Source organism: Notothenia rossii (assembly GCF_949606895.1).
Source record: "Notothenia rossii genome assembly, chromosome: 4".
Classification (NCBI taxonomy): Eukaryota; Metazoa; Chordata; class Actinopteri; order Perciformes; family Nototheniidae; genus Notothenia; species Notothenia rossii.
In genome coordinates, this window is record NC_136902.1 from 58673287 (window position 1) to 58696589 (window position 23303).

The 23303-nt window shown below is 41.1% G+C and overlaps 2 protein-coding genes across 2 annotated transcripts in view; one reads left to right on the plus strand and one right to left on the minus strand.

The window, feature by feature from the left end:
- The first annotated feature begins 550 nt into the window (after positions 1 to 550).
- On the plus strand, positions 551 to 7475 carry LOC307035229 (galectin-4-like). The gene is made up of 11 exons (XM_079674313.1): positions 551 to 789; positions 1910 to 1998; positions 2415 to 2619; positions 3481 to 3594; positions 4518 to 4544; positions 4697 to 4732; positions 4864 to 4890; positions 4984 to 5013; positions 5760 to 5848; positions 5935 to 6100; positions 7177 to 7475. Exons 1-11 carry the CDS (start codon positions 745 to 747, stop codon positions 7321 to 7323), a joined length of 975 nt encoding a protein of 324 aa, XP_079530439.1. The 5' UTR covers positions 551 to 744; the 3' UTR covers positions 7324 to 7475.
- A 472-nt stretch (positions 7476 to 7947) lies between these two features.
- axl (AXL receptor tyrosine kinase) overlaps positions 7948 to 23303 on the minus strand; it is a 49401-nt gene continuing 34045 nt past the window's right edge. Inside the window, exons 11-20 of the mRNA XM_079674312.1 lie at positions 22122 to 22251; positions 21760 to 21851; positions 18781 to 18876; positions 17939 to 18016; positions 17383 to 17475; positions 15243 to 15364; positions 14592 to 14701; positions 14142 to 14301; positions 11909 to 12045; positions 7948 to 11273 (exon numbers count right to left, since the gene is read on the minus strand). Coding sequence (XP_079530438.1) covers positions 10814 to 11273; positions 11909 to 12045; positions 14142 to 14301; positions 14592 to 14701; positions 15243 to 15364; positions 17383 to 17475; positions 17939 to 18016; positions 18781 to 18876; positions 21760 to 21851; positions 22122 to 22251 — 1478 coding nt within the window. The 3' untranslated portion in view covers positions 7948 to 10813. The remainder of the gene's footprint in view (positions 11274 to 11908; positions 12046 to 14141; positions 14302 to 14591; positions 14702 to 15242; positions 15365 to 17382; positions 17476 to 17938; positions 18017 to 18780; positions 18877 to 21759; positions 21852 to 22121; positions 22252 to 23303) is intronic.

Sequence of the window (23303 nt, forward strand, 5' to 3'; positions counted from 1 at the left end):
CACCACAAACAAATCCTCTGATAAAATAAAGGAATAATGGCAGTTTTTTCTCACTGTGTAAGGTTCAGGAATCCTACTTTGCTAATTGTCAGAGGGATACGTTAACTCCATTATTCTTATTTGCAGCTTTGGGTACCAGTTCATTAACAGATTGAGATTTTGCAGACAAAACATGTAAAGAGCTTTTCAAATATACGTTTTTATGAAGTGCCATATATACAAAATATGAAATTGTTAGTTAGTTAGATAGTTAGTTATATATCAGTAGTAATAACATGGAAACTTAATATATGATAGTGTTACACTGAGGGGAAATTATTGCAATGTTTGCTAGTTTGGGGAAGCTAGCTAGCTGATAATACTTGTGTACTTTTACTTCACTTACATTCACAATGCATCACTTTTTCATGCACTTTTATTTTATTGCTTTTTCTTACGTAAAGTATCTGAGTACTTCCTCTCCTGCCGTTCAAGGGTTACTTGTTGCTTCAAAAGCTGTTCAGCCATGTTGGTTTTTCTCGCCTCACATAAACAAACACTGTCGTTTTGTTGAACCGTGCCACTCCTCTTCTCGGTCAACGGACACTTTGCATCCTGTGCCTCTAAAGTAAACACGGTGATGCAGGTCTCGGTTTGGAACCCTGCTCTGCCCCTCCCTCATCACTTGTATAAAATGTGGACTCCCACATAGATCAGTTCCTGACTGACCCCCTCCTGAATCTGTCCGTCCCACTGACTGCTGCCATGTCCTTCGTTGCTCCTCCTGGCTACCAGCCGATCTACGGCCCTGTGAGTATCTGCTGCTGAGTGAGGCATTGCAGGGATAAGCCGCTGTAGGAGAGACACTGTGGTAGCCCTCTGTATAATGTGTGTTACACAGGGAATATGCCCGTATAGCATTCTTGTTAGGCTATCAAATTGAACGCACTATCTGTTCCTACACTCTTGCACTACTCTGCAATTTAAAGAAACTATCTAGTGCATGCTTAAGAAAAACAAAATGCTCAGTTTTCACCACACCTAAAGAAAATGAGTGTCATTGAGGAAGTGTGCCCTTTAAACCGCGGTAGTGATGGTGGTCTCCAGTCAGTGCCATGCATATGACCTGTGCCCATTTTTCCCTTGGGTTTCACTGCCGGTACAATTCTTGCTGGAAATATTTTGAACGCGTCTTTGTGTTTCCTTGTTTTCCAGACAATTTTCATTGAATTGAACACATTATATCATAGGGAATATTTTGTGTTCACATACTAGAGATCAAATATGTTGGATGCATCAAGCTGTTAATTTAAATACGCTTGATTGACTACCATTCTGGTCAGTCATCATTGGATGCTCTCTTTGAATTAACATTAATTGATTAATTGGATTTGTTAAAAAAGCAACATGTGCACAACATTTATTTTGTGAAATGATTATAATATGATGTTAATAAAAACACATATAGTCTTTACAATAGGGAAGGTAAAACCATCAAAAGTATAGTATAGTACATGTATCGTACTTTCTTTCCCGACACTGCATCCAAAGATTGTAAACAGTGAAGTCAAACTACACATTTTTATGGACACTCCAAATAATATAAGATAAGTTAAAATATACTTTATTGATCCCAATTTGGGAAATGTTTTAGTTGCAGCAGATGTAAAACAAAATATTGCCAACATTTGAAATAAAAAAGAGTTGAAAATAAACTAATTTAAAATATGGTTAGGTTAGGGTTAGAAAAGAAAAGAATCTCAAAAAAGACCTAAAAGAGTACAATATATATATATATATATATATATAATATCTTCCAGAACTTACATTTGTAATATACTTATTTACTGCATATTTAATGTATGTGATTTGTTTTTGCGAGCCTGGGAGCGTTGCACAGTGTGGATTAATATTCTTATGCACTGTACAGAATATTCCCTATCTGGGGCCCATTCATGGGGGCCTGAGGGAGGGTGTGTCAATCTACATCCAGGGGTCCATTCCTGAGGATATTACCAGGTGAGTTTACATCTCTAAACTATCTCAAAACTAATTCTTAATCTTGAAAAAATGTCAACTCAAGGTCCACTTGTATAAGTTTATTGCACTTTTCAACCAAAATCTTTTTTTACTATTGGAACACCGTGTGTAATCTGGGTGGAGCAGGTTTTTTTGCATTGCTTAATATCACTCCACTTTTATTACCTCCTTTTTCAAAATGGTAATATCAGAGGTCATTTTACAGCCCATTAACAGGCAAGGTAAACACTGCACATACCTGACTGTATCGTAACATCTTAGGCTCTTTTGTTGGGAGAGATTTATTTCCAGTCTGCCCCACCTGCACTGTTTGCATTTCTGTTTCCTAACACTAATCCAACATATCAGTCACTAGAGGACTCAGTGACAGAATGTCTCTGCTGTTCCTTTGGCAGGTTCTATATCAACCTGCTCTGTGGAGAGTCTGAGTCCAGCGACCTCGCCCTCCACTTCAACCCTCGATTTGACGGATGGGACAAGGTGGTCTTCAACTCGTGTGAAGGGGGATCCTGGGGCAGTGAGCACAAGACTCATGATATGCCCTTCTGTAAAGGCAAAGCCTTCGAAATGGTCATCCTGGCAACTTCACGAGGCTACGAGGTCAGAACAAACAGGAGCTCTAACACAATGTTCTCTCTGTACCACTTTAGATTAACCCCCTGTTTCACATTAACACGTTTTATATTAAACCTTTAATGAATGGTTCTATGCAATACACATTCATTACCTGTCATTTAGCTTTTACATTTTCTATTTAAGTGGCTTGCATACACCTCAATACCGTACCGTAGACCTGGTGTGTCAGATAGAGATTCTAAAGAGTGCTTTGCGCATAGGCATCAGAGGTTGATTGTTGAGACAAAATGTCAATATTTGACCCCAAGGAACAATTAAGTAGATGTAAGAACATATATAAGGGCATTTTCAGTGTTAACATATTTGTTAACACTCACTTAATTTCTGCACTAAAGAAATATTTGTTATTCTTTTTCAAGTATTATCATTGTCACTCATCATTAAGGATACAGACTTTCACTTATAGGCATCCACAGGAGATATAGTTGTTGACCAATAATAACTCAATTGTAGTTTTTTATAAAAACATTTACTTAATGCTTTTTACTTAAGGATTTATAGTGAGCTGTCATCTTTTGATAAAGACAAGTTTAACTTTTTTAAGCTTTTGTTCTACGGCAGGATTGTTTGTGGTTTTTAGCTTTGAGAAGTAACATTTAAACATATTCACTCTGCATTTCTTACTCTTACTTTTTGGACCACACAAATGCCATGGCACAATCTGTGCTTATTGTATTCGCTTTAAAGTGTCTCTGCTGTAGGCTATTTTAATTATATGTACAGTACTTTGGCTCGACCAAAAATCCTTTATAAATGTGCTATATAAATAAAACTTGATTTGATTTGATGGCAAACTCTGCTGCACATTTGATGATCCTGTTGCAGATCAAAGTCGACGGGAATGACTTCTACACCTTCGAGCACCGCCTCCCCGTGCAGAGGGTTCGTGCCATGCAGATCGCAGGAGATGTTCGCATCCAGACCATAAACGTCATTGGGGTGAGACGTCCCCGCTGTTTCAGAATAATGCTTTGGGCTAATACTGGGTTTAATAAATGTGTGTGCTTGCTTCAACTTGCTAGGTTTGAATATAAAAATGTGAATTTAAACTTTAATGTTCAATGACAAATGTGTAATATTAAGTTGCAGCAAATGCCCTGTTATTACAACTGTTAAATATATAAACCCTACTGTTACATGTTTACAAGTTTTAATGCAAACTGCTGCCAAAAATACTGCCAGTAGTAGATCTTGCAGAAGAGTTGTTAGCAAGTGTACAGTATTCATGCATCGTATTACATATGATTGTGTGGTAAACAAATAGTGTTCGTCAACTTTTTGTATGTGTACTTTACAAAGATTGTCTTTATTGGTTTTGTGATGTTTGTTTAGTTTTACACTTCTGTTTGGTCTTCTAGGGAGGATATCCAGGTGGCATGGGAGGAGGCATGGGAGGAGGCATGGGAGGAGGCATGGGAGGAGGCATGGGAGGAGGCATGGGAGGAGGCATGGGAGGAGGCATGGGAGGAGGTATGGGAGGAGGCATGGGAGGAGGCATGGAAGTAAGTATACTATAAAGATGAAAATGCAATTCAAATCAGCACTGGACTGGATGTAACATGGTCACCACTTTTAACAGGGAGGGTACCCAGGAGGTGGCATGGGGGTATGTTCCGTTTGTCTTTAAGTGCAGTTTCCTTTCAAAAATACTGTAAATATATGAGAACCAGCGGCCATCATTTTCACTTCTCCTTGCTCGTTCTAACTGATACACAGGGAGGATACCCAGGTGATATGGGAGGAGGCATGGGAGGAGGCATGGGAGGAGGAATGGAAGTAAATACATTTAGGCTGAAGATTTTGTCAAACTAAATGAAATACATCACTAAACAGAATTTGACACATTTACCTCTTTTCAACAGGGAGGATGTCCAGGCGGTGGCATGGGGGTGAATACATTTCTTATAAAAAATAATAATAATAAAATAAGTATAAACTATTTCTGCTCTTCACCAATGCCACATGTATCTCGAAATAACTTCAAAAAAAGTCTCAATCATTCACAACAAATCACTGAACAATACCATGTGCTTCTTTACAGGGAGGTTATCCAGGAGACATTGGAGGTGGTATGGGGGTATGTCAAAATTATTATTATAACCGATTTATTTTGATTTACATCATGTGTTCATAGCATGTGTATATAAAAAAGTAGTTTGTGTGAACAACATATCTTATTCAGTTGATTTACTTTTTTTTTCCTGTCAGGGTGGATTCCCAGGATCAAACCTGCCGGTGAGAACACTACATGAAATAATAAAGCCCTATGTATATTTGATTCCTTCTGCTACTCCAATGTAAATATTATATCTGTTACTCTGATTATAGGGCATGGGCGGGCAGCCAGTCTACAACCCTGTAAGTACAATTTGGTCAACACTCATTTGAAGTTCACTAACCTTTTTAATAGTATTTGGTGTATTTGCTGCCTGTTTTGCCCACCAGCTACTACTGTAGGTGTTGACACCTGTGGCGTCAGCTCAGTTGCTCTGCACCACAGCTGATGGGGGAACTGCTGGGGCGGGTCTAAATACCATTCTGCTTTGTAGGGGATGATGATCATTTCTATTACCAGCAATGGCAGCCTAAAGAGCGTCATTGGGCTACCTTTAAACAATGCTCTTTCAAACAACTATTTTCAACTTCTATTTTAAAACATGCAATAATTGCCCTCTTGTGGCAACAGAACAGAATGCATTACATGTGTCAAGTCAATCAGACCTCATTGCACACCAACACTGATAATACAGTGAATTACCTGAAGCTCTGCTATTTGACCTAGTGTGGCAAAACAATGAACTCATTCAAGTTAAGCAAATTCATTTTTCATTTCACTGTTGTAACTAAAGATGTCCCCTGTGGCATTCTGCTCAAAGCTGTGAAGTTATTTGTTCCGTTTAAATGCATTTGAAGGCTGAGCTTAGTATAACATCTTAAAACTTAGCCTGGCAAGTTAAGTGTCCCAAAATGATCAGTGCACAGATAAACCCAGTAGAACTGTCTCCTATAAGAATCCGGCCTCACAGGGCCACCAGTGTTGCTGTGGAATTTCAGTCTTGTTTGGATATTACCTGTCTAATTGAGTTTTTGCTTCGTGTTTTTAGCTCATACCGTACTCTAACATGATCCCAGGAGGCATGTACCCTAAGAGGACCATCATCGTCAGAGGGATGTTGCCCTATGGAGCCAACACGTGTGTTATTAGTGATTACACACACTAACGTCATTAGAGTGTGAGTGCAAACAGACATCGATCACACTGATTTCTGTGTGTTGCAGATTGTGCATCAACTTCCTGGTGAGCAGATCTCGGGACATCGCCTTCCACATGAACCCCCGGGTGAGGGAGGGGGTCGTGGTGAGGAATAGCATGATCGGAGGGACCTGGGGCCAGGAGGACAGAGAGATGAACATGAACCCCTTCATGGAGGGACAGTACTTTGATGTAAGTAGAATCTGTCACACTGACCTCATATTTAGTTCTAAATATGTATTTCACATTGGATAGCTGCAATCCAGTACCCTGCAGTTTGATTACGGCCCGTCCACACACAGGCATGAAAAAAATCTTTCAAAGCTTCGCCCATTCACTTGATTTTTAATCTTCGCCGAACTGCATTGTGGGGAGCGGAGCATGGCTTTGCAAGCATCGTGAGCATCAAAAGTTGAGCAATGTTCAACTTTTGATGCTCCCAATGCTTGCGAAGCTGGCATCAGCCAATCAAATCCCGTTTATGCAAATCCCGCCATCAAACCGCGTGTACTGTATGCAGATACCGCTGCGGTCTTTTCCATATGTCATAAAATGGAGGATAAATTAATCATCGCTGTAGGAAATATCCCTGTCCTTTACGACTGCTCTCTGTGCACCTACCGGGACCTAAACCGGAGGAACCAGGCATGGAGGGAGGTGGCAGAGACAGTTGGTGAAACTGGTAGGTTTTCACCTGTTTGGGGAGTTTATATCCAGTTTACTTCGTTTTAACATTGAATTGACAGGCTTTGTATGCCGGGGGCGGGCGGGCGGGAGATTCCTGGGAGATTCCTGATTGGTTGTTGGTCGCCTTGGGCGTGTGAAATCGCCAAGCTACAGACATGACCAGCATCAAGATTTTTCAAGATTTTTTTCATGCCTGTGTGTGGACGGGCCGTTAGTCAAACTACTGGACTTGACTAATCGTTACTTTAATCCATGGAAAGAAAACCATTTTTTAAGTTTTGTGATATTTGATATACTGTACAGTATATGATTTGATTTGATATTGAAGAACAATGCTGTTTACAGCCTCTCAAATAGGACTTCTTTCCTCTGGTCTTTTCTGTTCATTGTTGTATCACATTAAAGTTGATCATTTTGGGTTTTGGGCTGACAAAACAAGACATTTAAAAGTGGACTTTGATTAACCACATTGGACGTTTTAAATTATTTTCTGATATTTTATAGCCAAAACAATTACCTGATAATATAAAATAATTGTTGCAGGCCTATAATCCGCTTAATTTTCTGCCTCTGTGTCTTAGATGTCGATCCGCTGCGGGAACCAGAGGTTCAAAGTGTTTGTGAACGGGCAGCACTTGTTCGACTTTGTCCACCGCCTGCAGTCCTTCAATGAGGTGGACATGCTGGAGATAGATGGCGACGTGCAGATCTCCTACATCCACTTCTGAGGAAAAACACCCTTATTAGATACTATACTTTCTGAACATTATTCAAACATTTCAAGTGTTTTTCAGCTGTTAGCTGATCATTCAGACATGTCAGACACTGTGTTGTTTATTAGCAGTTTCTTGCTTTTCGATAATAAACCAGACAACCTCAACAGTGATCTCAACATCTGCTGTATTGTTGAGTAAATAAACAAAAAAAATGTTTAATAGGATTAAAGGGGCCCTATTCTGCTTTTTGGGGTTTTACCTTCCTGGAGTGTGTTCTATAGGTGTTTGTTTGTGTAAATGGTCTGCAAAGGCTAAAATCCCTGTGTTCCCTCCAGAGGGAGTTTCTCTCCCACATACTCCCCCTGAAATGCCTGCATTGGACTCCTTTGTTTACTCCCCTGCGAAAGTGGCCTTACTGTCACTTGTGCTCCAACACATTGTTTGTGACCAAAATCAGAGCAGACTGCGCTCTGGTTTCAGACAGAGGGTGAAAAGAAGTGCTGCAGCACCGGCAGTATGAGAAAAATGAAAGGGCTTTTGAACATGTCACAGGAGAGGCACAAACTACAAATATGGACCTGAAAATTAGCATAATAGGGCACCTTTAATATTGAACACATAAAAGCTCAGGGCTGATTCATGATAAACATGTTTATTTCTTGTACAAAATACTGTAGGTAGGTATATAAAACTTTACAAATCACGATAGTCACAAGATAAAGGCAGTTAAAGTACAGTCTTCTCCCAACTTGTTACAGGAGAATCACAATCCAAACAGACATTCACTGCAAAGCAGAACACCGGCTCTCTGAAGGCACTGAAGGTAAAAACTTAAGGCTGACCAGACTGTAATCATGAAGGAATTTAAGTCTTTTTTTCCACAAAGAAAGGTTTAAGACCAAAATGTTTCAAAAACAATGCTTATGTAATGCAGTATGAGTCAGCATCGAAGTATTTATACAGACCAAATTATAGGAGTGCCCCAGTGTCACTTTCTTTTGTTCAAAAACAATGTATGACTCCTCAGTGAGAATACAGTACCACATGTCTTCAGCTGCATTCACATGAAAAGCAGTAATACGGCTGTGCTGACGTGTTTCTATGGAGAGAAATGCAGTAGCACTACCCTCGGCGTCACGCGATTGTCGCCGAGTCGTACTCAAAAGTTCAAATTATTTTAAGTTTTTCCACATTTAATGATAATCTTTTGATACGCAACCAATTCAATGAAAGCTGTATGTGGTGCCGCATACTAGCAGGGTACATAAATATAGAAACAAAACTTTAGTGGCTGAGCAAAGAGCAAATCATGTGTCATGTGAATGCAGCTTTAGGAGAACTTTACATTTGTCTTAAAGGTCCCATGTCATGGCCATTTCTACTGATCATAATTCCATTGTTGAGACTAGACTACTAGATTAGATTTAAATTGTGCACTTTTCCAAACTCACATTGGTTTCTCATACAGCATCTCTGTAAAGTATGTGTATTCACCAGGTATTCACTCTCTGTCCTAAACGGCTTGTTGGCCCAAATGGACCAATCCGGTCATTTGTTGTTGATTTGGGTGTTCACACGTCACAGAACCCAGGAAGGAAACAACGGAAAAAGAGAAATCTCCAACAAGGCGTTCTGGGGCAGCATAGACAGGTTTTTTCTGTTTCAGAGTTTTACTCGCTACAGGGTGTACTTTGAGGGTTTGTGACTCTGCAGACCGTTTACATGCAGAAAAACCTTCATAACACACAAGGGGACGGGTAATAACCGGAAAAGCATGACATGGGCCCTTTAACAATGATTTCAGTAATGCTACACTATATACTGTGTTGTAATTGAGTACCTTTGATGTAAACATCTGAGAAACACAGCCAATTCTCAGAAAAAGTGTGAAGGAATATGGTCCATTCCAATTACAAAATCATGAAGTAAAGCAAATATATATAAACGTATATAAAGAATAAGTGCATGCATGATGCAAAGTTGCAGCTAGTGGACCTCAAAGCAGAGGTTTGGATATACACACTTTGTATCTGTGTGGTACCACACTTCTATTTACAGTGTTGAACCTCGAGAAATGGAAATATCCCAGGAAGAGAGAGTCAGATGTCAGACGACGAGGTTAGTCATGTTTCCCAGTCTTTTGCACATTTACAGAAAAGAATCGCCCTGATATGCTTTCACAGGCTTCGTTCTCTGCCTTTATATGCAAAGATTTTATGCGAGATGCCGCAAGATGACTTGAGAAAAGTAATAACAACACAAAATACAAAAAAGCGTAAAAGATATACAAACTATAAACAAACATACAAGGATATAAAAACCAACATTAGTGCAAAGTCGTAGAAATACAAAAATCAGCATTACATTTTTCGTTTTTTTACAAAATATGTAATAACACTGTGCTTGAGCCAAAAGCAAAGGGGAGGAGCTTATCCCACCGTTTGCCCTGGATAACTCCATCCTGTCCGTACCTATCCTCAGTCATCCATCTGCCCTGGATTATCTGTACCCTATTCATTGGACCAGTACCTACAAAGTCTAACTCTCCGCTTCCTGAGTTAAGACGAAGATTTATCGACTAGTTGAATCAGGACTTTCACAGGTTGTTAGAGAGGAAAGAGGTGCCTTGTGTGAACTGAAAATGGCTCAAGGTGCTAAATGCAAAGTGTCTGGGATTAGTAGCGCTACATTTGGACGGAAATGGAGATTTCGGATTCGAACCAGCTCTTATAGCCTGAGTGGAATGTTATTTTCTTTGCAGATGATGGTCTCTTTTTATTAATTAGTTGTTTAAAATTCAATTTCATTCATATTCTGTAGCTTAAGGGAAAAGGTCTTCTAACTTCAGTCGGCTTTCTGTGGGGAGAGAAAATCTTATCATCATTACAAAACACAGCTCAAAGTAGAAGAGATATGTAGCTCAAAATAACCTTCCTTATCGCCCTTCATAAACGGTATCAATATAGGCAGACATTTGTCAATTTTTTCTTCAGTCCTCAGTTTTCTTTTTGCTGAGTTATGAGGGATTCCATGTTAGCACTTTTTAGCGTCCAAGCTGCTGAGTTTGTTTAGTTGTAGATTCAGGCTGGCAGTGTCTGAGCTGGTTTCACGATCAGATTCTTGAGCTTCAAGTGAAGGAGATCGATCTGCTGTGTACCGGTAGTTGTATTGCTATAGCGACGGGGAGTTGGGTTTCTCTGATTGTGCTGCAGTGTACGAGTTCAACGACATGTGCTCTAAACCAGATCACCCCGTTGGTAACAGTGTCCCTCTGGCTACACTTTTCACACTCTCTTGGAAATGTGCTCAAAACAGAAGCATAAGGGTTAACAAAGGAAATAATCCCAATTCTTCACTTCCTTGGAATGCTTTGTGTGTGTTTGTGCAAAAATATCAACTTAGGGGCACTTTAGGTTTCACGCAGTCAGTAGCAAGAGGATCTACTTCTTGGACCGGGGTTTAAGGATGGCACACTTTGGCCAGACTTTTATGGGTGACGCCATCACTGCCACGGCATTTTTTTAGAGCCTTCCCTGTACTCCAGCAGCTCCACAGTCGGGGTGGGCGCTGGGGTTGGGTTGGGGGTGGAATGGCAGGACGGTTGTAGAGGCAGCGTGGCGTTGGCAGACGACACCGGCATGTCCAGGCTCTCCAGGGACTCAGAGAGGGGCCGGGTGGTCTCGTGTTGGGGACAGAGGACGTAGCGGTTTGGGTGGTGCACTTCCACCGTGGTCACAGAGTCCAGGCCCTTCAGGCAGAGAGGGGACGGCCCCCCCATGGGATCACGGCCACCGACGGCCCCGAGCTCTATGGAAGACTCGTCCATGTTAACGTACAGGATCTCCTCGGGATCCTGGGTGTCTGGCAGATCCTCCAGAGCTTTCTCCAGCTGACAGTGTAGCGCCTCGAAGGACGGCCGGTCCTTGGGGCTCAGCAGCCAGCAGGAGAACATCAGGGCGTAGCTGGAGAGGAGGAAAGGACATGTCATTAATGTTAGCACATTGTGGAAGACTGTGAAAAACATTATAGTAAACAGGGCCCATCTAGGGGAATATCTAGGACAGGAAAACTTCATTTGGCACTTATTCATTAAATACAAATACAAATTATTATTTACTTTCCTCACAAACAGTATATTAGTTAGAATAACTATTCTTAAAATCGTAATTTTTACTCCTGAATGCATTTGTTTCTTGCTGTAGATCTTGAAAAATCTTTCAAATGTTTCCTGTTTTTAGTATTAGAAATTAGATGCAAGTAATGCATTTATTTGGGGGGAATTTCCTAGCACATCGTTATGAACTTATTAAACCTGTTTGGTAATGTGTTTACTTAAAATAAAGCAAAAGACTGCTTCTCAATATGAAATAAGAAATCCCATAAAAAAATACAAGCTGTTCATATTAGGAATTCTATATCTTGTTTCACTTAAATTCTTAAACTGTGTATAATAATCTGTAGGTAACATTTAAAACATTTTCTGACTTAATGGCAAAAATGTAATCCTCAACAGGAGGTAAAAGATTTCCAAGATACTATATCATCAGCTGAGTACGTTCTTTATGAAGAATGTGAAGGTTAAGTAGTCCACACTCACATGTTGTCCAGACAATCTGGAGGCGGCTTGAGACGGTTTCCCTGTCTCAAATAATCATAAATCTCACTGTTCTCCACCCCAGGGTACGGAGTCTGGCCTCTCGTGGCGATCTCCCACATGGTAACTCCAAACGACCACTGAGGGAGACAGAAATGGGAAATAGAAAGGATTAACAAAGGGTTAAGAAGTTTAAATTCCTTTAGGGTTTACACGCCTTGCCACGCACACTTCTCAAACATCAATCTGCACTGGTCAAACACTGGTTATAGAAATAACACAGGCATGTTTTTCTAGGCTTTATGGAAATCCTATTTTTACTTACAAAAGAATGCACATTCATTTTAGCGCTTACGCAGCATGAAGACTTTCACATGTGCATGGAAACGCGAACGGGCCCCTCAGGAATACATGCAGTATCAGCTGTTACTGTTCACATGGAAACATTTGGCTCAAAACATCAGAGCTATGTCTTCATGAAGCTATTGAAATAATGCTAGCTATCAGTTTTTAAGAGTACGATTACATTAAAAAATTAAACAGATAGCAGTTTTTTTTTCAAATAATGCTGTTTTTGTAACTTCTGAGGACATTGTTTAGTCTTGCATTACTGTAGCTGCATGTCTAACTCTGTACTATGTTGATCAACTTTAACCAATAGTTACCTGAAATATGTTTTTGTACGACAGCCCCTTAGACATGTACGGAGCCCTTGAGGCTTCATAGAGCGAAAAATAAATAAAACGTGGCCACGTTTGACTTTCTCGTTTGCACGATTTAATAAAGCGTGCGCACGAGTTAATAAAGCGTGGCCTAGTTTTACTTAAATTGAGGGACTCCTGTCCGTGACTCACAGTATCTGCTGCCCACAGCTGTTTTATAGAAGGAAAACCTCCTTCACTTTATGAAATCTCTGCGGCACCAGTGGCCTGTACTACGAAGCAGGATTTGCTATTTACACTATTAATTCATGAAGTATGACGCTGCGCTGTCAGCACGCGTCTCCATGTTTGTGATTGGTCAAATGTTGCTAACCCCGTCCCTTTGAAGTGAACGCGCTCTCAGCCGAACAGAGAAACCCTGGTTGATTTACTGAGTTGATAACCAGCTTCGTAGGACCGCTTAGCGACATCGCGTTTGTTAAGGTTAGTTAAGACGGGTAAACCAAACATATCCAGGGTCTGTTGAACTGGCTTCGTCGTACAGGGCACTGGAGGCATTAACGTGTAACTCAACATAATCTTAGAAGAGCAGCATCAGCTGCAAAGAGCTGTGCCTTTTACTGTTTAATTCACTGTGTTTCCCTTCATTAGTACAGCTGAATAGAGATCGAGGCTGTTACGTTTAACCACACACACCTCTACACACATCGAACTACCAGAGTATTCCCCCTCGTTTTATGAAGGAGATGTCCTGTCACCGGGGCACATGATGTGTGTGTGTGTTTGTGCTCAGCTCCGCTCTGTGTGTGCGTGTTCGGTGTGTTTGTGTGTGTCCGACACCACCGGCATTTGTTTTAAATTACCACGAACAGTAATTTACACAAATCTGGTTCTCCATAGTTATATGTGTATTCCCAAGTGAAAGAAAGTGCTATAGTCCTGCCGGAGTGCACCGGAACGAACGATACTATCACACACACACACACACACACACACACACACACACACACACACACACACACACACACACACACACACACACACACACACACACACACACACACACACACACACACACACACACACACACACACACACACACACACCCTGGCAACTGGACATATTCGTCATAAAACTAACCACTCGTGCGCACAAGTTAATAAAGCGTGGCCTCAATTTAAATTTTAAGTAAAACGTTTCATTTATTTTTCTCTCTATGAACCCTCCAGGGCTCCGTAGACATGAATGGTTACTGTTCAATATTTAAAAGTACTTTCTTCCTTGGCAGAGAACCATTCAAATAGATACTATTTTTTACAATGTTATACAAAACATCCTCAGAAACTTCTCGAAATGCTTCTCAATATCATCTATCCATCCCTATGCCCAGTAGGATCTAAACACTTGTAGCTATAAGGACAACGTGTCACTTGAAGCTAAATTGTAGCCGTAAGCTTAAGCCTTAAACACATAAACTAAATAGTGAACCTTGTGGGGACCAGTCCCCAGATAGTAGGTAGTCCCCACATTGTCAGTCAAACAAACACACACAAACATAGGATAGATGAACTAACCACGTCACTCTTGGTGGTATAGACGCGGTCAGCCAGGCTTTCGATAGCGATCCACTTGACCGGCATCTTGGAGATGCGGCCCTGCCTGTAGTAGTCTCCGTTGTAGATCTTTTTGGAAAGGCCAAAGTCTGCCACACACACATTCATGTTCTCATTCAGCCTGAGACAGATAAACAAGAGTTACAGTGCTGCATTTATGAAAGGGCAGACAGGTAATGGTTGAAACATTTTGTTATTCCACTACATTCATTTGAAAGCTACAGGACTACAAATTTAAACTTTTATACAAAAAAATATAATGTTTATCTAATCTGTAGCATAGTTGCTATTAGCACAGTCTCTTTGTCTACATTCAATGCTTTTTAATCTATTCATCAAGAAAGAGAAAGAGTAACTGATAACACATTCAGGAACTGAGAAAGCAGAAAGCGGAAGCAGAGATTATCTTACATGCAGTTGCGAGCGGCAAGATCCCTGTGAATGAAGTTCTTGCGGCTGAGGTACTCCATCCCACGGGCAATATCAGTCATGAACTTAACCAGCATTTGAGACGGGAGGTACTGCAGGACATCACAAAGACAAAAATATGTTAGTCTCACATGGCTGATGTTCCCTTTCTGCTCAGTAGAGGGCACTAGAATCCATGTTTCAGCCTGAACCGAGTGCTCCCTGTTCCAGATACTAACAACCTCCTCCTGTGGGAACAATAGGTTCCAACCCCACTTTGTTTTTGAATGTTTGCCGAACTCATGGATGTTTCAACATTCTGTAAGAATTTTGTTTTTATCAGGCTTGTGTTTCTCAAGCCAGCTCTTCGGGGACTTAGTGCGTATAGCAGTTTTCGATTCCAAAATAACATCTCATCTTTTAATGAGTAACACTGGAGATAGGAATGACACATATAGTGTGTTTTCGTGATCTCAGTGTGCATGCTACCAGAAAGGTGTGGTTGGGGACTGTAACAAATACGCTATGTCTATTTTGAACCTTGGATCCCATTTTGCTTACAGAAAGTCATGTGAACTTATAAACCCAATGAAGTGTGGGACTTTGTGCGTTTATGTCGCTGACTCTGCTTTTATAGTTTGATCTCAGACTAACCACAGGAAAGTCTCCGAGCCTCGAGTAGAGCAGATAGCTGTGCAGGTCACCGTGTTTCATATAGGGCAGGATGACAACGGGGGAGGGGTAACCTTCACTCTCCACAGTCTGCAGACACACACCTGTAAAAACAGAGAGTCAGTGTTATACATATATAATCAGGGCCAGCCCGTAGCACTGGCGTTATAGATGTTCGCCTAGGGCGCCAGATCTTTGGAGGCGCTGCGCTGGTAGAAAAACACCTTTGACCATTGGCGCTCATCCTAATTTTTGGCCTTGATGTAACAATATTCATAATTAAGTAAATGTAACACCCTTTTCACCCCGGTTACACTTTTCATTTGCCCTGTACGATGGGCGCTGTAAGTGATGAAAAAGGGGGATGTTGGCTTATCTGGCGCCCGCAGCTCACAGCCAATGTGCGAGTGAGCGTGGAAGCGAGCGAGGGAGAAAGAGAAGGGCGCACCGGTACCGGCGCTGTTGTTATTAGAATCTGGTGCTAGCTGCTCTAACGGATATAAGAAGTAGATGTTTCTACAACAATGTGGAGGGAGAGTCCTCTCCAGTCAGATTGAGAGGCTGATAACTACAGCTCAGTGAGGTAAAGGACTCTGAGTGTTTAGATAGTTCACTTTCGTCTAAGTTATCTCAGTGGGTCTCAAACGGTTTGATCACAATTTATGTAAACAAATATCCAAAGCACCCCATTATAATTATTGGGATAAACAGGTATGAACTCATTTCAATGTATGCTATAGGACAGTAAACCAAAAATATTGTTTTAAACTGGAGAGATTAAAAAATATACACGAATAAATAAACATTAATAGATCAAATAAGATATGAAAGAACAACAAAAATAAAATAAGTTACATTTATTTGTTATTGGCTATGGTAAGTTATTGGTTATGTTCACATACTTATTTGATTAATGAAATGTAAACCGATCTTTTTCATATGGGTGTTTAGAGTTGTACCCCCTAGATCTAGTAGTAATTCTGCTCAAAGTGCATCAGATTGAAGCATTTTACTTTAAAATGTTCAAAACATTCTTCCCGGGGGGCATAACCCCGGACCCCCCTACAGGATGTGACGTCCATCCCCCATTCCATTGTGTGTTCCTTGGATACTCTATTGATCTTTATATTTTCTATTGTACGATTCTCTGGCTGGGGCCCCAGCTCAAATCTCACCTAGGGCTGCAAATTGTCTAGAGCCGGCCCTGTATATAATACATCCAGTTCCTGTAATTAAACACGACTTTATGCATAATAAAGTAAGCAGCTCAGTCTTAAATTAACTTCATATTAACATTAAAGGTAGGGTAGGTAAGAATGGAGAAACCAGCTCGAGTGCGCTAGAATTTGAAAGTAGGCAGCCGAAAAAAATCTGCCCCTTCCTTCAAACTTCCTTACAGAGCCCCTCCTCCAACACACACGAACGCGCACATGACCAATTCGGGCATGAGATAAGTTTGTGCACAGATGGAAGGCTGACAGGCAGGTAGGCCATCCAGTTATTTTAGCCGGGCCTAAAATAATTGGTCGTGCAGCACCACGGCTTCCACAGATGATATTTTTCTATGTATTTATTGTCAAAGCATTTCAGATATTCATTGCTATCGTGATGTTAAGAGCATTACATGGAATATAACAGAAATTGTTTCTGAAGTGACCTTTACCTACCCTACCTTTAACTACGTATGTTTATATAATTTTTTCTTTCCTATTTTATTTATGTATCTCTTATTGGACATTATACTGCAACAACTATTGTTTGAATACATTTATTTTATTATTTATTTATTGCACATTCTTACTGTAACTTCTTATGTTATATACAGATTATGCATTCTATATATTTTAATAATTTATCTTTCATTTTATTTCATTCTAAAATGGAGTGACTTTAATGACACCTAATTTCAAAGACCTTTAAAGACAGTTGTGTTTAGTTATGGGCATATTTAAAGTTTGTTCGCCAAGGTTTTGAGATATTCATCAAAAAACGTAATAGTTGTTTTGTGGAAGACACATGCTAATTGCTTTCCTTTAAATTTAATTTTAAACTTTAAATGTGTTAATCTCCAGTGTTTCTGTGTCGGTTCTTGAAGTGCTCGGCAGCATGGCTCCTGTCTCACCTAGAAGCCTCATGACGTTGGCGTGGTCAAACTCCTTCATACAGGCGGCCTCTCGGAGAAAGTCTTCCATCTCTGAGCGGGTACAGATAGCGACTGTGGAGGAGACGTGCAAAGGTGAGAACATGTGGGTTTTCTATAGCTCATGGCACTGCTGCAAGGCTGTGAAGTTGCCAAGGTAAGAAATACACTTTTATTTCCAAGGGTGTTTTGGCTCCTAAATGTATTAAACTCTGCTTTAATACATGTTTGCAGTTTGTTTTAACTGCGTTGCTACAGCTTGAAACTGGCTCACATACTGTAAGAGGCTGTTTTCCCCAATGTTTTCTCCCTTAAAATGAATCTTCTAATCTTAACTTTACTTTGACATTACAGCCAATGTGGGGTCAATTGTTTCTTCTGCCAATATTTTTCACAAGATATCTGTTTGAAAAATGAAATGTTTGTCCCCCAAAACTTGTAAAATGTTGACCCGAGGGGCTATTCCGTCAATTGCCCTTGTTCTCAAGATGAAGGGATTCATTGTGGTGGTTGCTGAGTGCTTTAACTGTCTACTCACTCTTCATAGTCTTGACAGCGACTTTGAGGCAAGAATCCTCCTGAGTCAGCAGACCTTCCATCACAGAGCCAAATTCCCCTGAAGAAAGAAACACAATCAATGGTCAGTTAAGATGCAACAACATTAAAGGGGCCCTATTATGCTCATTTTGAGGTTTCATAATTGTATTTGGTGCCTCTACTGTGACATCTCTCCATGCTTTAATGTTGAAAAAGGTTGTGTGTGTTGGAGATAACTTTGGGATATTAGCCTTTGGAGACCATTTACATGCACAAAAACCTGTATAACACACTACAGGAAAGAGAAACCCCAAAAAGCATTATAGGGCCCCTTTAAATGTCAGTGAAGACTGGTTGGCTATGAGATTATCATGTTGTAAACTGTTCGACTATACCTGGGGTGAAAACATAGCAAAAAAAAAAAAAAAAAGATTCTACTTATTGTGATTACGTAGTACAGGTACTATGTAACGAAACGGTTTCTCTGCATTTGACCCGTCCTAGTGTTAGGAGCAGTGTGCTGCCATTATGTACGGCGCCCGGGGAGCAGTGTAGGGAACGGTGCCTTGCTCAGGGACACCTCGGTAGCTCTTGGTCTTTCCGGGACTTGAACTGGTGACCTTCCAGTTGCAAAGCCAAGTCCCTTAGGACTTCGCAACCACCGCCCAGCAAGTCCTAACCATTAAATATACCATGCCTGAGACAATGGTGCCACAAATGCCTCTTTCACCATGCTGTTTGTCTGGCAGTCCCTGTACTTAAACTGTAGACATTAAACCCAAGCTGCTAGACATGAGACTAATATTTTTCATAGTAAAACAAAGCCAATAAACAAAGCAGTACCTTCTCCTAGGGTCTTTCCCAGGGTTAGTTTATGTCTGTCCACCATCACGTCTTGTAACTTCTGCTTCAGCTCATCGCTGATGCCCAGGCTGTTCACTGAAGAGGAAAAAATAAGGAATGTTTATGGTGTTTGCTGATCAAAGCACTTTAATGAACAACACAGTACAGAAGAGAAAAACAGCCAGACTATCAGACCACTATGCTCGACACTATGCCAAAAACAAAGTGTTAATAAACACTGCCAGCTTGAATAACAATGAAAATGGGAATATAAGTGAAATAAACGCTGTATGTCTGTTTTGATCTTTAAGTTTTATTTTTTGAAATAATGATTTTAAGGTAACATAACATTGTTTAAAAGTGTATTAATGTAAGAAATTATTCATACTTTTAATGCACATGTTAGTCATGTTACAAAAATACAAAAAAGTCCTACTGTGAATGTCAGCTATCATATTAGATTAGATTACTTTATTGTCATTACAAAATGCAAGTGCACAGTGTAACGAAATTAAGGAGGGTCTAACCAGAGTGCAAAACAGTCAGTTATATAAACAATTATCAGAAGTATGTACAAAATAGATGATACAAAAATGAAGGTAAATAGATGGGAAATGTATAAATAAGAATAAATACACAGATAATAATAAATACAGTGAATATAGTACTGTACAACAGTAATGTACAAGGATAATTGCGCTTCAGCACAGCACACGACAACAACTAGGCAGTATGGGACAGCGTGGGGTTCATTGTCAGCAGTCTGACTGCTGAAGGGAAGAAGCTGTGCGTAGTCCTGTTTGTTCTACCCGGGAGGCTGCGGTAGCGTGTCCCAGAGTCCACAATGACCTCTTTCGTCTTCTTGGTGTTGAAAGCCAGGTTGTTGTTAGCGCACCACTCTGCCAGATGTTCAACCTCTTCCCTGTATGCCGTCTCGTCATTGTTGCTGACAAGCCCGACCACTGTGGTGTCGTCTGAAAACTTAACGATGGTGTTTGAGCCATGTACAGGTTTGCAGTCGTGTGTGAAGAGGGAATATAGGAGGGGACTTAACACATAGCCTTGCGGGAGACCAGCGCTAAGGATGAGATTAAAGGATGTGAGCTTGTCTATTCTAACATGCTGGGGTCTGTTTGTGAGAAAGTCCAGTATCCAGTTGCAGAGGGAGGGGTAAATGCCAAGGTCACTGAGCTTGGTAATCAGTTTGGAAGGAATGATGGTGTTAAATGCCGAGCTAAAGTCAATGAACAGGAATCGTACGTATGTGTTGCTCTGATCCAGATGGTAGAGGGCAGGGTGTAGTGCTCTGAAGATGGCGTCATCCGTACTCCTGTTCTGACAATAGGCAAACTGGCAGGGGTCAAGTGTGGGTGGGCATTATTTAAGCCGAGCCAGGAACAGCCTCTCGAAGCACTTCATGATGGTCGATGTAAGTGCCACGGGTCGTTAGTCGTTAAGGCTTGTTGGAGAGGCGTGCTGACAGAAAAATCCCAAACTAAACTAATTCCACTGTACATAGCAAATCTGCCATGAGAAAGTCTCTCACTAGGGGAGATGAGCTCCGAGGATTTAAGCTGGTTTAAATGTTCCTGACTCTCTTCCACCAGCTGGCTATCACTCAGCTGTTTGGTGGCTAGCACACTCTGCTACGGACGTTAGCTCTGTTTTCACATCTGGACCAGAATATGACAAGGCAACGACATGCATCAGAGATCTCTCTCCAGCTGCTGCTACACTATCAATCTGCCACGCGTCCAACAACAGTGTTCTCAGTGCGCAGGCATGTTCCAACACATGTTGGTGTGACTAACCATTAGCCGATGCGCGCAATAACCGTAGCCCAAGGGTATTGGCCAAAATTACCGGTCAACCTCAGCGGCGTAAATCCCTCTCGAATCCCTCAAATCTGACCCCTTCCTTTATTCCCGGTGTGCTTTCTCTCATTCACTCAAAGTGCACATTATCTCAACATCTCTCATCTTTTTGGCGGGTCTCATTTTACTCATAGTTTTGTTATTTTTCCCCTATCCCCCGGTCTCTTTGTGGCTGTGGCAAGCTGAGACTTGTGTATGAGTTCTTCACAAATATTGCTCGTACACCTGGGACAATGTCACGACTTGAATGCGACCGAGCTGTGTGAAATCAGAGTCTTTGTGCTGTGTTTACAGGTATCTCTGTCTGGAATCAGGAGGAATCACAGGGACTGCAGGCTGGTGATACACCTGAACCTCTGCTTTGTGTTAGACAGGTACAAGGTCATCCCTCCACCTGGGGGGGACTTGAAACTCACCTTAACTCCCCAGAGGTGAAATGACCTCCAGGCAGAGCAGTCAAGTAACTCCTCGTCTGTTTTTACAGGCTGCTTACGTTTGAAATTACATTTCTAACAAAGGTACGTCAGGTAATTCTCTCCCATTTCCAACAATCTGAGGTCATCTTGATTTAACCTTCCCTTTCACACTTCCTTCCTCTGTTCTGCTCTACTTTGTCAGAAAACGCCTAAATTGCAGTCGAATTCAATTCTACCATTCATTCCTAATACTACTGGGCACACCTTCACGAATGGATTTACTGCACATCTAATTGATCTGACGATTGTAAAAAGATAAAACATGGCATTATAGAGCACAAGGGCCACAGTGTAGTTGTCAGCTGACTGAACACAGCTGTAGAGGATGGATTAACCTTAGGATGTTCCTGTTTCTGACTTTGATCAAACTAACAAACCCAAGCTGTGATTCCTGTGTTATGGCTTGAAGTGTATTTGTCTCCACAATGGTTCTTTCCACTGAAGTGTTGGATCCAAGCCCAGGGCGTGAGAGAAGATGCTGCTATGCTGCCTTTTTTTCTGTATCGCTATCTATCCTTGGGGACTAGGCAGGTTTGGGCATGCTGAGAGGCTTACTTCTCACTGCTGCAGGAGGAAATACAAAGTGTAATCTTTCTAAATAACATGCAGGGGCAAAGAGGAGGACTCACATGTTGCTTCTGTGGTCCTTCGGCTGTACGTGCGGCGGGCGCGGTACCTGACCACCAGCTCTCCGCTCTCCATCATGGGTTCAAACGCCTCTCTGTGAACACACATTATAAATCAGGGCAAAACACAATGAAAAGCCTCTTCAGCAGAAGCGTAAACACAGCTGAAAACATGGCCCGCCTCCATAACTCCCTAGAGTTATTGTTGTTTTTTGCAAAACAGATGGCAGCTACTACTTCCAAATGCTTTCAGAAGGCATACACAACTCGGTCAAGGAGTTGGAAAAACACTGAAGCTTTTTTGGTTTGGCACGACTATCTAGTCCCTCCCTTCCACTCTTGAGGAGTGCCAACAGCCTACACACCCAAAACGCGTCTCTTTGCGCCGCAGCTTGGCCACATAAACAGCCATGAGCACAGCGATGGACACGGCGCCGGCGATGGCCATCACCACATACCACCAGTGCCAGGAAAAAGCCGGGGGAGTTGACGGGCCTGAGGGAGGGGAAGGGGTGTGGGAAGAGACAGAAGAGGGTTTAGTGATGTGTTTCATTTTAACGTGAAAAGAGAAGTAATGGAGAAGTAATGGAGCCCCTATTGTGACAAAAAGCAACAACCCTCGAATAAAATGTTCTAAGGTTTATTGACTGTAGACCTCAGCTATCGTTTGGGACTACAGTCCTTTTGCTTGAAAAACCCTGTGATTAATCTTCAAGCTCTGGGATTGGATGTTGGAGTGGCAGTGCGCCAAGGTTAGACAGCTCTTTGAAATGGAACGAAACCCATGGCGGACTATCCAGCCCCCCCCCCCCCCCCCCCCCCAGAACTACACATGCTGGCTATTGTGTTTCGCAACATGTATATGGCACTTCTCTACTGGGAATTCTAGTTTTAAAAGTAGTTTTTCCCACAATTAGAAGTTGCCAGTATTAAACTCCCTGGAGGTTTAGGGGATAGGAAACACATTTATGTGGACACATTTAAAACATATAATTAATAAATGGGTGAAAATCGCTTGTACCCATAATGGGCAACATTAATATATACCCACATGACAGCTCATTGTTACTTTGTAATTCTACTCCACTACAACTCAGAGGTTACTACTACATTTATTTTAGTTACTTTGCAGATTCTGATTAATGATGTGAAATATAAACAACCCTTAAATCAGACTTTAGTTACACCTGAGTAAAATTCAGGGAAGGTGATTGTCAAGTGCCAACAATCAGGAGGGATATTTGATAGTTGGTGCTTGAGAAGGCTAAACATTTATCTGCAGATCCCTATAAAGTATATTAATTACTCGTTAATTAAAAACTGTATATAATTGCTATTTTGCACATCCCTTTCAAGATTTCAAGATTTTCTAAGGTTTATTGACATATCATATACACAACTACGGTGTAGTTATGCAATGAATGAAAAACTTGGGTCACAGGTTCCTCAACAGCGCATTACAAGACATCTATCAATATGTGTGTATACCTCCACCATTAAACTGTCAAATTCTGCACATTTCTTATTTTACCTACATACATAAGAGT